The 15,299-nt window shown below is 34.4% G+C and overlaps 1 protein-coding gene across 1 annotated transcript; it reads left to right on the top strand.

Annotated features, from left to right (window-relative positions):
* Positions 1 to 2,119: 2,119 nt before the first annotated feature.
* Positions 2,120 to 12,252, top strand: LOC118044837 (paired amphipathic helix protein Sin3-like 4). Its single transcript, XM_073411748.1, is given in 25 exon segments — positions 2,120 to 2,379; positions 2,503 to 2,703; positions 3,086 to 3,259; positions 3,373 to 3,559; positions 3,649 to 3,747; positions 3,899 to 4,007; positions 4,010 to 4,056; positions 4,135 to 4,477; positions 5,379 to 5,515; positions 6,098 to 6,173; positions 6,259 to 6,288; positions 6,486 to 6,766; positions 6,857 to 7,011; positions 7,318 to 7,445; positions 7,566 to 7,820; positions 8,202 to 8,882; positions 9,016 to 9,107; positions 9,632 to 10,273; positions 10,372 to 10,472; positions 10,557 to 10,695; positions 10,792 to 10,944; positions 11,051 to 11,214; positions 11,289 to 11,388; positions 11,527 to 11,698; positions 11,979 to 12,252. Coding segments are annotated over 23 exon segments (4,317 nt in total). The 5' UTR covers positions 2,120 to 2,379; positions 2,503 to 2,623; the 3' UTR covers positions 11,671 to 11,698; positions 11,979 to 12,252.
* The last annotated feature ends 3,047 nt before the right edge of the window (positions 12,253 to 15,299 follow it).

Here is a 15,299-nt window from a genome sequence, read left to right as displayed (position 1 = left end):
TATAATTAAAAAATAAAATATTGACAACAAATAAAACAAAACAAAAAATGATTCAATGCCCCTCATTTTTTATAATGGGTCATGGAAAAGATTTTCTTACCTCTAAACTCAAAACTCAAGCTTTGTTAATTTTCTAATCAAGGATAAAATAATAAATTTATTTTGCAAATCCACATGGAAATGCTTTTAATTTTTTTATAATTATAATTAGTTATTATGGATTTGGGCTTGATATCGGGTCCATGAATGGTTTTTAGATTTACTCTCGTACTTCGATTAAAAAAACGCCGCCTGTAGAATGAATTAAGCAAACCCTAGCCCTGAAAGAAAGATGACCTAAGGCTGAAGGCCCTTTACTCTCTCTTTACCAAGGAGGCCTTCGAGCCTCAGGTTCAACTTCAGTGACCCAAAAGCAAGAGCTCAGATCTTGTATGTCTTGACTGGGCTCTTTCAGCGGTTTTGTAAAAGCCCTACACGGATCCCTTCACCTGCATCTGCCCCCCCCCCCCCACCGTCACAATGAATATCTGTCTTCTAATTAGGGCAAAATTTGTAGATTTTACATCATATTTAATTACTAAAGAACATGGTTTTAAAATCCAAGTCAACTTGCTCCGGTTTAATATTGTATTTTAAAAAAACTTAAAAAAAAATATTTTTTTATTTTATTTTAAATTAATATATTTTTTAAGTTTTTAAATTATTTTGATGTGCTGATATTAAAAATAATTTTTTAAAAATAAAAAAATATTATTTTAATATATTTTAAAATAAAAAATACTTTAAAAAATAACCATACCCATACTTTCAATTATGTGTAATTAATATTAGGAGAATAAGTGGAAGTAAACACAAGTTGATCTTTTTAAAAAATAAAATAAAAATCTAAACATTATTATTTGTGATTGTGGAGTTTTCGATCAAGTGTTTTATGGATTATTTTTTAATTTTATCTTTTCAAACTAAATTAGTCTAGGGTCGGATTAGTCGGTCTTGAATTAACTTCTCAGATTAGTTTGGGTTTTATAAAAAAAAATAAAAAATTAAATCAAAATAAAGTTATTTTTATTTTTTTTCTTAAAATAAAATCAATATTGAATTTCATCTTAAATTGATCGAGTTTTTACTGTGTTACTCCTTGATTTGCTAGACCTGAGTTCTATATCCAGGCTAAAAACGTGAAGAAAAAAAAAATCAAACTAACTGTAAAGTAAAATCCAATAATTTTGCCGGAATTGCAAATTTGTAATTTAATTAGAAAACTGATTCATTCGGACCTCCTGAAAAGCCCCCAGATTTGGAATCTCATGACACGATAAACTGATAAACACATAACCCACCCTTTCGCTTTTAAGTTTCAATTTCAGCCCTCTCTCTACCATGTTTTGCTAAATTGCCCAAATTGCCCCTCCATATGTAAGAGCATGACTGTCTAATCCTTACTTTACTCAGCTGGAGTCGAACGAAAGCCCTAGCATGTACGAGGAGGGGTAGTGGGGTAAAACAAACCGGCTATCACCTGTAAACTCATCTAAATGACTTTTATCTCCAGGTTACGAACCAATTCTTATATTTCCTCTCTTTTGCATTTTGCAAGCGATTTATTTTAATTTTATTTTAAAAGAACATATTTATAGGTTTTAATATACATTAGGGTAAAAACAAAGTCCCCTAATTATGGTGCTTACCTCATTCGAGTCTGTAAATAATACTATTTCTCAATTGTACCCCTATTTATTAAAAAATCCTCAATTAATTTCTTATTCTGCACACTTGAAAAGGTTTTTAACCCAAGATGTTGAGCTCCCTATATAAAACTATATTATGTTTATTTACGTAATTTAAAAAGAATGAAACGAGAATTTTAAAAACATGAGAGATCTAGTGAGATAAAAAAATTGTTTGAGGACTCATTAGGGATAAACTATATAATTGAGGGACTTATTTGAGATTTACCCTATATTAATATCAACATTCTAAACTCTCCCCCTCTTCTTCTTTAACAAATAAACATAACATTGCTGTATGTATATGTATGCATCCTCTCTTCTCCTCTTCCCCCTCTTCTCTTCCCTTCCCTTCCCCTTTCTTCTTCTTTCTTTCATAATACAGAGTCAGTGCTCCATTTATCGTATTCTCTTCCTGTTTTACATCAAGACTTCTTCTTCTTCTTGTTCTTCTTCGTGTAGATAGAGCTTCGTGCTCTCTGGTCTCTCTTAAATTCAAAACGAAAAAAGAACTGTTTTTTTGTTGTTGAAAAAAAGTGTGTTCGCTAATCCAGCAGCGAGTAATAAACGATCTAAATGTTTGTAAAATTATTTTCTGATAAGTTGCTTTGAATTGAAGTAAAATGGAAAAATTACTTGGTGTTTCGATAAGGTGATCTATATTATTATTGTTGTTTTTGTTGTTCTTGTTGTTATCATCGTCTTAATCTGTTGTTTTATTTTGATTCTAAAGTAAAATATCGGTTAGATCTGCTTACCGATTCTTTGATTGCAGGTTTCTTCATGTCTGCAATTGAAGTTGTTCAAAGTATGATTCGTCGCTGCTGTTGTTGAAGAGAGAGATAGTTTTATTATTTGTAAAAAAAAATAGAAAATAAAAAAAAAGGGAAAAAAAGATGAAGAGGTCAAGAGATGATGTTTACATGGGGTCTCAGCTTAAAAGGCCCGTGCTCTCTTCTTCTACTAGAGGCGAAACGTAAGTGTTTTTATTTTATTCTTTTTTTAATTTTCTGTTGTTTTAGAGCTTGATTCTGGAATAATTTATGTTAAACCTGATTAATTACATCACTTGTTAGTTAACACTGTCTCTCTCTTTTTTTTATGATTAGTAATTTTCTTAGGTTTAATTCAGTAGTTGTATTTTTCTTTTCTTCTTCCTAAATTGTCTTGGAAATTCCTTTCATTTCGTTTTGGATGTGATAGAAAAAAAAGGTATTTATTCTATTTTAGGCACTGGTAACTGTACTTGTGTAAATTTTATGTGAATGAATCTGGGGGGCGAGGGCGATGATCTGTTGGATGTGTTCTGGAATCTTGCAATTAAGTTATTAATTGAAATATATTTTTGTGCTGTGAAGTTCTGGGCAACCCCAGATGATCGGAGGGGGTGGCGGTGGCGGTGGCGGGGGAGGACAGAAACTTACAACAAATGATGCCTTGTCATACCTTAAGGCTGTCAAGGATATATTTCAAGACAAGAGAGAAAAATACGACGACTTTCTTGAGGTCATGAAGGATTTTAAAGCTCAAAGGTTTGTTGTTGATGTGCATGCATTGAGCTCCATTCTGGTTTTTTTTTTTTTTTTTAAATGTGTATATGTTTTGATGAAATTTTTCGACTTGTTGCCTTTTATTTTTCCTGTAGAATTGACACTGCAGGTGTCATAGCGAGGGTGAAGGAGTTATTTAAAGGGCACCGTGACTTAATTTTGGGTTTCAATACCTTCTTGCCAAAAGGATATGAGATCACTCTCCCACTAGAAGATGAACAGCCTCCACAGAAAAAGCCAGTTGAATTTGAAGAAGCAATTAATTTTGTGAACAAAATTAAGGTACAAAATGTTGTTTCCCGGCCAAACTGGAGGGTGGGTTTATTGTTCTGGTCCTAAGGGTTTTAATCTTATGAATTTTGTTTTTCCAGACAAGGTTTCAAGGTGATGATCGTGTTTACAAATCATTTTTAGACATTCTGAACCTGTACAGAAAAGAAAATAAGTCCATCAGTGAGGTCTACCAGGAGGTATACCTGTCGTATCTTCTCACCTCAATATTCTTCCCTTTGTTTGAATGCTTCATTTTCTGTTTCTACCATGTTTAGTTATAACTTTTTTTTTGTCTGTCTTTGGGACCTTTGAATTTCAAGCAGGATTAATCGAACTACTTCTTTGCAGGTGGCTTCACTTTTTCGAGACCACCATGATCTGCTCTTGGAGTTTACTCATTTCCTTCCAGATTCTTCAGCTGCTGCCAGTGCTCATTTTCCAACTGGTAGGAATCCTGCTCTCGAAGCTCTGCCATGCCTACAATGCGCCAGATGCATGTTGACAAGGTTCCTCCTTCCCCTTTTAATTTCTTTCAATTTTTAGTTAATCACCAAGCTAATGTTTGGCTTTTTATCAATTGCCAGAAAGAAAGGGCTACTGCTTCACATGCTGATCGTGACTTCAGTGTTGACCGTCCCGATCCAGACCATGATAGATCTATGATCAGAGCAGATAAGGATCAACGCAGGCGTGCTGAAAAAGAAAAGGAGAGGAGAGAAGACAGAGATAGGAGGGAACGTGAGCGGGATGATAGAGATTATGATCATGATGGCAATCGAGACTTCAACATGCAACGACTCCCTCACAAGCGGAAATCTGCTCCTAGGGTTGAAGATTCAGTTGCTGAACAAGGTGGGGATGGTGATGAGACCTTTGGAGGAATGAATCCTGTTTCATCTGCTTATGATGATAAAAATACTGTAAAAAGTGAGTTCCTAGTTTTTTTCAGCACTTTACACTCGTAGATGTGGTTGGTTTTTGTAGTTTTTATATCAAGAAAATTCTAGAAAAAGCACTTTTTATTTTTGTTTTGGGGGCTAGTGGCTATTTGGTTGTAACTGGAAATTATAATTTTGCTGGTGCACTTTTGTCTACTATTCTTGTAGCTCTCAATTTTTGATGGCATCATATTTTGTGCATCTGCAACTTCCACATTTGTCGATTTGAGTTTTAGTTTCATGTTTGCAAGGGTTTTCTTTCTTCTTTTTTCTTACACATGAAGTCACATTTTATGTTCCTTGGTTGTTGGGCTGCTCTTTTCTTTTCATTAAACCTTTCTTTCTGAGAGGCTTTTTATTTTTATAGCTCTCATGGCACATTTTCCACTGTTTTATTCTGTATTTGTGCACATTCTTTTAGCTTTCTGGTGTAAGTTATATGCTTATGACATTCCTAGTCAAAGAAATTAATATCACGTCAAGGTTTTTACCTTTTTAATGAACTTTTAGGGCCTAGTTTTTTTTATCTGATGCTGCCTGACCTGGTGCTTTATCAACTGTCAATTGAATGAAAACATTTCGTTGTTGTGCATGTTACAGCATAAAACACCATCTCTATCTCTTTTTGGGTTCTTATCATGCTTTATGTCTTTATATACTGCTTCAAACTCATATGATCATCATTGCTGGTATCAGTTATATTTTCTTAATGGGCTCTGGTGCTCTTAGCATATTTGAATTGAGTTTGCGGTATCTTTTATTTTTCTACTTCACCAGGGAAAGCTCCTTTTTCCTTTTTCAAGTTTCCACCCTCTTTGTATATTATATTTTGAGCTGCTTACCTTTTCCTTTCATTCTCTGCTTTGTTGACTTGGTTTGTGTCTTGCCAGGCGCGTTAAGTCAAGAGCTTGCCTTTTGCGACAAAGTCAAGGAGACATTGCTCGATCCTGATAATTACCAGGAATTTTTGAGGTGTCTTCATCTCTACACCAGAGAAATAATCACACGATCAGAGTTGCAATCTTTGGTATGGCTGATAGTAATTTAGCATTGCTCCACAACCCAATATTAACTGAAAGATATGTACTAATTTATTAATTAGCTTCTGTTATTACTGTTGAATATAAGAAGAGCTTATGTCAAATCATGTATGTGTATCATTTATGTCCCCTATGGAACATGGGCTACTTGAAATTAAATTTTACTTTTAAAGTAGCTTTTGTTTACTCTCCTTGGACTCTGGCATTTTGGAACTGAAAACTTCACATTAAGATCTATTTGAGCTGTAAGGGATAGAGTTTTTGGAGGTTTGGCTGAGCCATTTTTGGTTTGCAAAATTTCAACTTGGCACTCTAAGGCTCTTTACTTTTGCTTGATAGCAATTAGATACTTACTTTTCATGTTCCTTGTTTGGTGCTTTATTTGTAAGTCTCTTCTTGTTGAATGCACAAGAATTGAATCAAGTGCACTTCAATGTTGTGTATAAAGAAATAGCAGTGACGGTCCTGTCTATATGTCTACATACTTATAGTCAATGTTGTCGAATAGATCTTATCATAAAAGTTATTGGAATAGAACTAGTAAAGTATGAAACTTTTGGTCATATCAGGTGGGTGATTTGCTTGGAAGATATCCTGATCTCATGGATGATTTCAATGAATTTTTGGCTCGCTGTGAAAAAAATGGTACCTTTACGAAGCAAGTATTTATTTTACTTTCTTTGGAGATTTCATATTATTGACACTTTCTAATCAAAACTTTGTCCTGCAGAGGGTTTACTTGCCGGTGTTGTGAGTAAAAGTAAGTAATGGATGTTCCTTCTTATTACTGTTAGGCTGGATGAGCCTCTCACCATTTTGTCTGGTTTAATTTGATTTTTTAAGGACTTTTATTCAGTCTTAGTTCAACTTTTACTGAACCAACGATGGTTGGCTCAGTTCTAAAATGATCTGACCTTTGTTGCAATCAGATTAATGCTTACCAACTTCTTATTCCAGAATCCCTGTGGAATGAAGGTAATTTACCCAGAGCTGTTAAAGTAGAGGACCGGGATAGAGATCGGGATCGTGAGAGAGATGATGGGGTTAAAGATAGTGACCGTGAAATCCGAGAAAGGGATAGGCTTGACAAAAGTGTAACCTTTGGAAATAAGGACACAGGAGGTCACAAGATGTCTTTATTTTCCAGCAAGGATAAGTTTACAGCAAAGCCCATTAATGAACTTGACTTGTCTAACTGTGAGCGCTGCTCTCCCAGTTATCGGCTTCTGCCAAAGAGTGTATGCAACTTCTTATATCATTGACAAGTTGATTTTAGCACTATCATTAGTTACTGTTCACTGAGTGACTTTATTATTGTATGATGGCAGTACATGATACCTTCTGCAAGTCAGAGGACAGAGCTTGGAGCTGAAGTTTTGAATGATCATTGGGTATCTGTCACTTCAGGAAGTGAAGATTACTCTTTTAAACATATGCGAAAAAACCAGTATGAAGAGAGCTTGTTTCGATGTGAAGATGACAGGTTGGAGCTTGCCTCAGATGATGATATTCTGTTTTCTGTCTCCATTTTTTGAAAAACAAAAATTGAGGCTATTTTGTTGTAGCTAATATATATTCTCTTTAGGCATTTGCTTTTAACTTATTAATTCTGGGAGTCCCTACGTTTTCCTGACCTTCCTATTGTGATTAGCATCAAAATACAACATTCTGTCACAATGTTATGTCTCTTGTAGGAAGTTGAGACTCTTTGCTCAATCTTTTTCCTTCTCCTCTACATAAATTATTGCTTTAAAAGATTCTAGTGTTTTACTTTTCTTGTTGTTTTCAGGTTTGAGCTGGACATGTTGTTAGAATCTGTGAATGTAACAACCAAGCGTGTGGAAGAATTATTAGAAAAGATCAACAATAACACCATCAAAATGGATAGTCCCATTCGTATTGATGAGCACTTAACAGGTCATACACACTGATTGGTGTTTGATCAAGTTATTAGAATATCTAATTTGTCCTATTCTTGTTTGTGAGGTTCTTTCATCTTCTTTTTATCTGATGAGATTGTCCTGTCTTCTGGTGTAGCTCTAAATCTGAGGTGTATTGAACGTTTATATGGCGATCATGGGCTAGATGTAATGGATGTATTGAGGAAGAACACTTCTCTTGCTTTGCCAGTTGTATTAACCCGCTTGAAGCAGAAACAAGAAGAGTGGGCAAGGTGTCGTGCTGACTTTAACAAAGTTTGGGCTGAAATTTATGCCAAAAACTATCACAAATCACTCGATCATCGTAGCTTCTATTTCAAGCAGCAGGATACAAAGAGCTTGAGCACAAAAGGTATTTGCTAGTTGATATCTTGGTATGTTTGCATTCAGATTAAGTAAGACATAAATATTTTGATGTCGTGGCGTGAATGAGAATTATGATCCCTGACCATAATCTTTCTGTTGTTTGAGTACCATGAAAAACTAGAGATGAGTCCTGAATAATTTTAAAGCTGTTTTGTTCCATCCTGTACTAATCAGTTAAGGAAATAAACATCCAACTTACATCACCCTTGGTCATAAAATCATCGATTTATTTTAATTTGTGACTGCATACCGATCCATAGCTGCATTAAACATAATGGACTCATCCAAGAGACATTATCTATCCAATAGTTCTTATGTCCAAATTAGCTACATTAAACATAATGGATTTATATGACATATTTTACAGCCTTACTGGTGGAGATCAAAGAAATTAGTGAGAATAAGCGCAAGGAAGATGATGTGCTTCTGGCTTTTGCTGCTGGAAACAGAAGACCTATTATACCAAATTTGGAATTTGAGTACCCAGATACTGACATTCATGAGGACTTATATCAACTCATCAAATATTCATGTGGAGAAGTTTGTACATCTGAACAGTTAGATAAAGTGATGAAGATTTGGACAACCTTTTTAGAACCCATGCTTGGTGTTCCTTCTCGACCTCAAGGTGCCGAGGACACTGAAGATGTTGTAAAAGCTAAGAATCAGTCTTCTAAAAGTGGAGAGAGCGAAGGCAGCCCTAGTGGTGGCGGCGCTGCAGTCACAAACTCCAAACATTCAAACTCTTCAAGAAATGGAGATGAAAGTATCCCACCTGAACAATCAAGTTCTAGCAGGGCTTGGATGCTAAATGGAGATAACAGGATTAAAGAAAATGGTCCTCCTGATGCAGATCATGTAGCTCGCAAAAGTGATACTTCCACAAGCGCTCTTCAACATGATAAGGTGGTGATTAATGCAGCTGCAGCTGCAGCTGAAGAATTGTCAGGGATCACTAAACAAGCTGCTTCCAATGACCGGCTGCTAAATTCAATTGTATCTCTTGCCACTGGAGAGTTAAGTAATGGGCGAACTCTTGTACAATCAGGTTTGTTGGATGCTTCCAATCTTATCTAATTTGCATTATTTCCTCACATCTCTCTCTCTTCTATTGCTAGTTCCCACCTCCTTTTCTTTGAAATTGATGGCTAGATTTCTGAAATGTAACATTTTGTTTCAAGGGCTTAGTGCTACTCCTTCAAGACCAAGCAATGGCACTGTTGAGGGAGGGCTTGGAATAGGTTCAAGTAACGAAATATTACCTTCAACAGAGGTATGATGCTTTCATATATTAGTTTATATCAATTTCCTAAGCTTGTTCTTGATTAGGCCGTGTGAACATGAATGAAGTGGTATTGAAGGATCTAAAATCTTCCAGTTTTGAAGCTGATTTGGTTTGTGATCTTGTAGAATTGTGCAAAAGGATTCACATACCCAAACTAGCTGGGCATTTAGGCTTTGTTGTTGTTGTTCTTGATAGACCATTTACCACATAGTCAATTGGAATTTTAAGCCATTAGCCTCGGTATCATATGGGTAGATTCGTAAGCTGAATTATTTGCCCAGACACAGCAGTATAAGTTATGATGGTTGCTTGACAAGCATCTTTTACTGGTTTTGCAATTGAATTAAAGTTATAGAAAAGTACTCCTATTGACTGCACCGCCTGATATGGCTAAGGGTTGTTGAGAATTAAACATCAACTAAATGAACTTGTTGGGTTTTTTATTTGATCGAATTTTTTTCCTAGTGAACTTGAGATGAAAGATGAATGTGTATCTATTGCTGATCTAACAGGCTGGTGAGTTTTCAAGACCCGCTGTATCCACAAATGGGGTAGCAACAGAAGTCATCAAGAATCACAGATATAATGATGAATCTGCTGCACAATTTAAAATTGAAAGAGAAGAGGGTGAATTATCTCCAAATGGAGATTTTGAGGAGGATAATTTTGCATTTTATGGAGAAGTTGGTTTGGAGGCAGCGCATAAGGCGAAGGACAGTGCTGTTAGTAGGCAATATCAAGCCAGACAGGGAGAAGGATGTGGAGAGGCAGGAGGAGAGAATGATGCTGATGCTGATGATGAAGGTGATGAAAGTGCTCAAAGGTCAACAGAGGATAGTGAGAATGCATCTGAGAATGGTGATGTTTCTGGAAGTGAGTCTGGTGATGGTGAAGATTGCTCTCGGGAAGAGCATGAGGAAGATGGCGACCATGATGAGCATGATATTAAAGCTGAGAGTGAAGGTGAGGCCGAAGGAATGGCTGATGCCCATGATGTTGAAGGAGATGGAACAATGTTACCATTTTCAGAACGATTTCTTCTAAATGTGAAGCCTTTGGCAAAGCATGTCCCTCCTTCATTGCATGACAAAGAAAAAATTTCTCGGGTTTTCTACGGAAATGATTCCTTCTATGTTCTTTTGAGGCTTCACCAAGTAAGGCTTGTTTTTGAATTCTGTTTATATGGCTGGATTTTTATTTAATTACAAGATTGCTTTTATTAACATGGTATCTCTGTTTATTAATTTGACAGACATTATACGAGAGAATACAATCTGCAAAGGTGAATTCATCATCTGCTGAAAGGAAATGGAGAGCTTCAAATGATACTAGCCCTACTGATCTCTATGCCAGGTGCCATAGTTTCAGGAATTTAAGAGGTTCTGTCAACTTGAACTTGATCAGTTTTTATTAATTTAAGTGTGCATGTCTTTGCAGATTCATGAGTGCACTTTACAACTTACTTGATGGTTCTTCTGATAATACAAAATTTGAGGATGATTGCCGAGCTATTATTGGGACACAGTCATATGTTCTATTCACATTGGACAAACTAATATATAAGCTTGTCAAACAGGTAAAAGGCATAGGATTTCCTTCAACATTTTCATTCTCCAGTTTTCTGCTTTTCTTGCCCTTGTCCTCTCACCAAGTAGTTCTTTATTTCCCTCAGCTCCAAACGGTAGCAGCAGATGAGATGGACAACAAGTTGCTCCAACTATATGCATATGAAAAATCAAGGAAACCTGGAAGACTTGTGGATATTGTTTATCATGAAAATGCTCGAGTGCTTCTTCACGATGAGAACATATATCGCATTGAATGTGTAGGTCTCTAGTGGTTTTGCTTCTGTGTCTGTTTTTATTGGACTGTTATGAGTTTGAAGGTTTGTTGATTTTGCTGCAACTGTAACACAATAATTTTCTCTGCAGTCTTCCGCACCAACACACTTGTCTATTCAGCTTATGGACTTTGGACACGATAAACCTGAAGTGACTGCTGTTTCCATGGATCCTAATTTTGCATCTTATCTGCTTAATGATTTCCTCCCAGTTGTTCCTGACAAAAAAGAAAAGCCAGGGATTTTCATGAAGAGGTACGTGGACCCAATGGACAAAGTTGTCTGCTTTGTATGAGCTCCTTTGGCTAAATAAAGACCACTGTTTACAGGAATAAACGTAGAAATGCAAATTCTGATGAGTGCCAGGCCATGGAAGGTTTTCGGGTTTTCAATGGTTTAGAGTGTAAAATTGCATGCAATTCATCTAAGGTATCTTGCATTAAAAGCCACGTTTTAGTTTTGCTTTTTTGTATTCATGTACTTGTAATTAAGCAAGACCCTCTGTATACTTTCTTGTTCGTTGACTCTTCTATCTTCTGTTTATCAACTGTTGATGTGTGCATGTAGGTATCCTATGTTTTAGATACAGAAGATTTTTTGTTTCGAACGGGAAGGAAAAGCAGAACTTTGCAGCAGAATGGCTCCTGCCACAACCAGGAAAAGATTTCGAAAAGAGTACAACGGTTTCACAGATGGCTATCTAGCAAATAACATGCCTTCCTGCAACGGAGTGGATATGGTGTGTACTAATCTTTGCTTAACTGATTGCGATTGCTTGTCATGGAATTCAAAATTACAATTACCTTCTTGTCGTGGTATTCAAAATTACCTTCGCACATAAGCCTGCACACACTGATTAGAAGTTAACGAGCAAGCCAATCTGATTTATTGGTTAATATTATTCCAGTTCCACCTTTTGTACCCTTCAAATGAACAGGAAAAGACAACCTCTCTAATGCTTTCCTTCCTCTTTGTTTTTAAAATTTTTTTAACCTCCTCTCTAACACTTGCGCTCTCAGATTTTGTTCCACAGCTGGCTTTGGAATGCATTTCACGGGCTGTCGCCAAAAATGCAACCGTGGTGGCGGGCGCGGCCAAATTAGCTTTGATCTGTTCTCATAGCTGTCTCACCAAGTGAATAAGGAATCATGGAGATATGGCTTTGCAAGATTGTAGTATAGTGTAAGCTTGTGGCATTTAGAGCCACCATCATGTATGTATATAGGGCTGACGTGATGTAATATCTGAGATATATGTTCATTCCATTCATCAATATTTTTATAGTCTTGTTTCTCTTGGATTTCTGCTCAGCTCTTTGTAGTCACCGTGCCGTAATTTGCCTTGACCATCGTAAGGTGGCTCTCTACTTCGGCAGCCATCGAAGATGACCACATTGAAACAAGCCCGGTCTGGCCAGTCAAACTCCCATTTGAATTTGGCTGACCCGTTTGAGATTCTTCTGAGCCGGTAGACCCGGTAAGAGTATGTGAAAACTTGGCCGGTTTAATGATAAATAAATAAATGAAAAAAAACCTAGACCAGGCAAAGAAAATAAAGCCGTCGGGTTGCAACTTTTAGAATCTAGAGTATGATATTAGCAAGTTATGATTTTTATATTTTATTGTTGGACTTCTAACGAGAACAACCTGCTGGGAAAGAAAAGGACAGAAATATGGAGAGGTGTGTGGCTGCGCTAGATTGAAGAATCAGATGCATTATAAAAATGAATTAGGTTACTTTTATATTAAAATTCATCTTTTAGAGCCCAAGTCCGCAGAAGAGTCGAAGCCCAATGCCAGGGTTGCATATTTTTTTTTTTTTTTTATCAAGAGTGCAAGAGCCTATATATTCCTTTACTCACTCTTATGATTCTTGGATCAACAACTTTTGGGTGATTTTTTTCCCTTGATCAACTATTATGTCGTTTTGATACATCCTATCCATGACATGGTTTAGAGTACAAAAATAGTCATGTTGCCTGCATTTTGTTTAGGGTTAGGATATTTTTATTTTTTATAAAAAAAAAGTTTTATATAGGTTAAGTTTTTTCAACGCATTTTTATAGTTTAAAAAAATCTTTAAAAAAATTATTATATATACATGTAATCAAATAAATCGAGAATTATATGAGAATAAATAAATAAAAAGTTCATTAACGATACCTAAAAATAAAATTTAAAAAATCAAGAGACAAATGTAAATTAAGATATTTAATCTCGAAAGATGAGATATTTATCTAATTGCTAAATTTATTTATTAAAATAATTTTTTATTTAAGTAAATGATAATAAAAATAGAGATAAATTAAATTGATTGAATAAAATAAAAGGGAAAAAAACAACATCAAGCAAGGCTGCACATAAAAAAATATATTTTTAAAAATAAAGTTCATCAATACAAAAGATAAAAAATAATAATAGATGAATCAAAAAAATTCTTCAAATTAAATGCATAGCTAAAAAAATAATTGTCATTTAAAAGATAGCTCCTCAAACAAAAATAAACGAGATAAGGGTACTAAGTTTAAATATAAATTAAAAATATTTAGAGAAAAAACCATGAAAAAATCATTAATTAAAAAAATAGAAAAAAAAGAGTCAAAGGCCAGCCCGCTTGACCCATGTGCAAGCCTGTCCTTGGGAGACCCTGTGTAATTAGACCCTTAATTTTATATTTTGTTTGCAATAGGGGTGTTCGCTCAAATTGTTTTTGAAAAAACAATTAGACTATGCATTGTCTAGTTTGTCTAGATTCTAGCCATTATGGTAGCCGGAAAATCAAGGCTTAAGTTTTTTTATCCTAAAACCCGTTTTGCAACCTATTTTTGACCATAAACACCTATAAAACACCATAGTAACTATGATAAACCTATCTATGACATCAAAAAAATGCTTCAAAAATTAAAATTAACCTGAATAAAAAAATCAACCCAAGCTTGATCTTTTTTTTTTCTACGAACTTTAAAGGTAAAAAAAAAACACATAATATGATCTTCTCTCATTAAATAAAACTATTTGAGACAAATATAGTTTATTTTGGTGGCCTAAATCGGTGTCAATGACACTTTTTCTCTCTCTACCGTTAAAATTTGGTGACTCCTCTTTCTCTCCTCTCTCGACCAAGGACTAAAATATAACAAAAATAATTTTTTGTAGCAAAGTTAAATTGGAAAAATATTGAGGTATTTAAATTGTATAATTTGTATGATTTTTAAAGTTTAAGGACTAAAGTGCATCTTTTATGAAACTTATAGCATGTCATCCATATTTGGGGCCTTTTTCATTTTTGTCACTCTTCTTTCAATCCTATCTTTTCATAAAAAAAAATTAAAATCAATTGGTTTTTTAATTAAGACTAAATCGCCAAAAAAATTATTTGAGGATCAAAAAAAAATATAAAACTTTGCATAGCCTATCCATAGCAATGTGTGAAAGGATAAACAGTGGAGCCTTGTACAATGAAAAACTCATGTCTTTTAAAGTGATACTTAATTTTCAAATAAATGTTTTCTTTGTTATTCTTTTTATAAATAAAAGATATTAAAAATAGTGGCTCCTATGTCACTTGTGTTTAAAAAATGGATTATTTCATTCAAAGGTCATTTACAGGTGAATATTATTTATATAAAAAAACAATAATAATACTTATCAAAACTAATCCAATCTGTTTTTAGAGAAATTTAGATAATACCACAAAAAAAATATATTATCCAAATAATATTTTTTTTTTTATTTTTAGATTTTTAAAATTAGAGGATGTGTGATTTTTCTTGGTACTAATTCTAACTAGTAATATTTTTAGTACTTTAGGTAAAAAAAATTAATGACATGGTGATCTAAATTGTAAGATGCACATGAATTAGTTGATGGAGTAAAATAAATTTAAATAAAAAAACCAATAACTTTAGGATATAGTTGTGAAATTCAACTTGATTGTTAATCCAGATAAAAAACATGTTATAAGTTAGAAGGATTAAATTTATAAAAAAATTAAAATAATGTTGTTTTGATAATAAAAAAAAAATTAAAATAAATTGATGCTAAGTTTTTGTCAGGTCAAGTCAAGGTTTTTTACCGAATTAATCAAATTTTTTTTTTTAATATAAATCAGTTTAGATCTGAATTAATTGATTCGGTGCAAGTTTTCTAGCTACAGGGCGAGCCTACGAGGTTAGGTAATGAAAAAAAATCGAATAAATACAGCAATAACTAAGGAGGGAGCAACTACGTGACTAGCCGCGTGGTTTTGAATGGAAATCTACAATTTATTTTTTATTTTCCATTATTAAAATCAAAAGCAAAATAGGATAAGCAGATGGATCATTCAAAAAAAGAGACCAA

This window comes from Populus alba, chromosome 10 (assembly GCF_005239225.2).
Source record: "Populus alba chromosome 10, ASM523922v2, whole genome shotgun sequence".
Taxonomy (NCBI): domain Eukaryota; kingdom Viridiplantae; phylum Streptophyta; class Magnoliopsida; order Malpighiales; family Salicaceae; genus Populus; species Populus alba.
The sequence above is the reverse complement of the archived record's forward strand: the minus strand, read 5'-3'. Positions and strand labels throughout refer to the sequence as shown.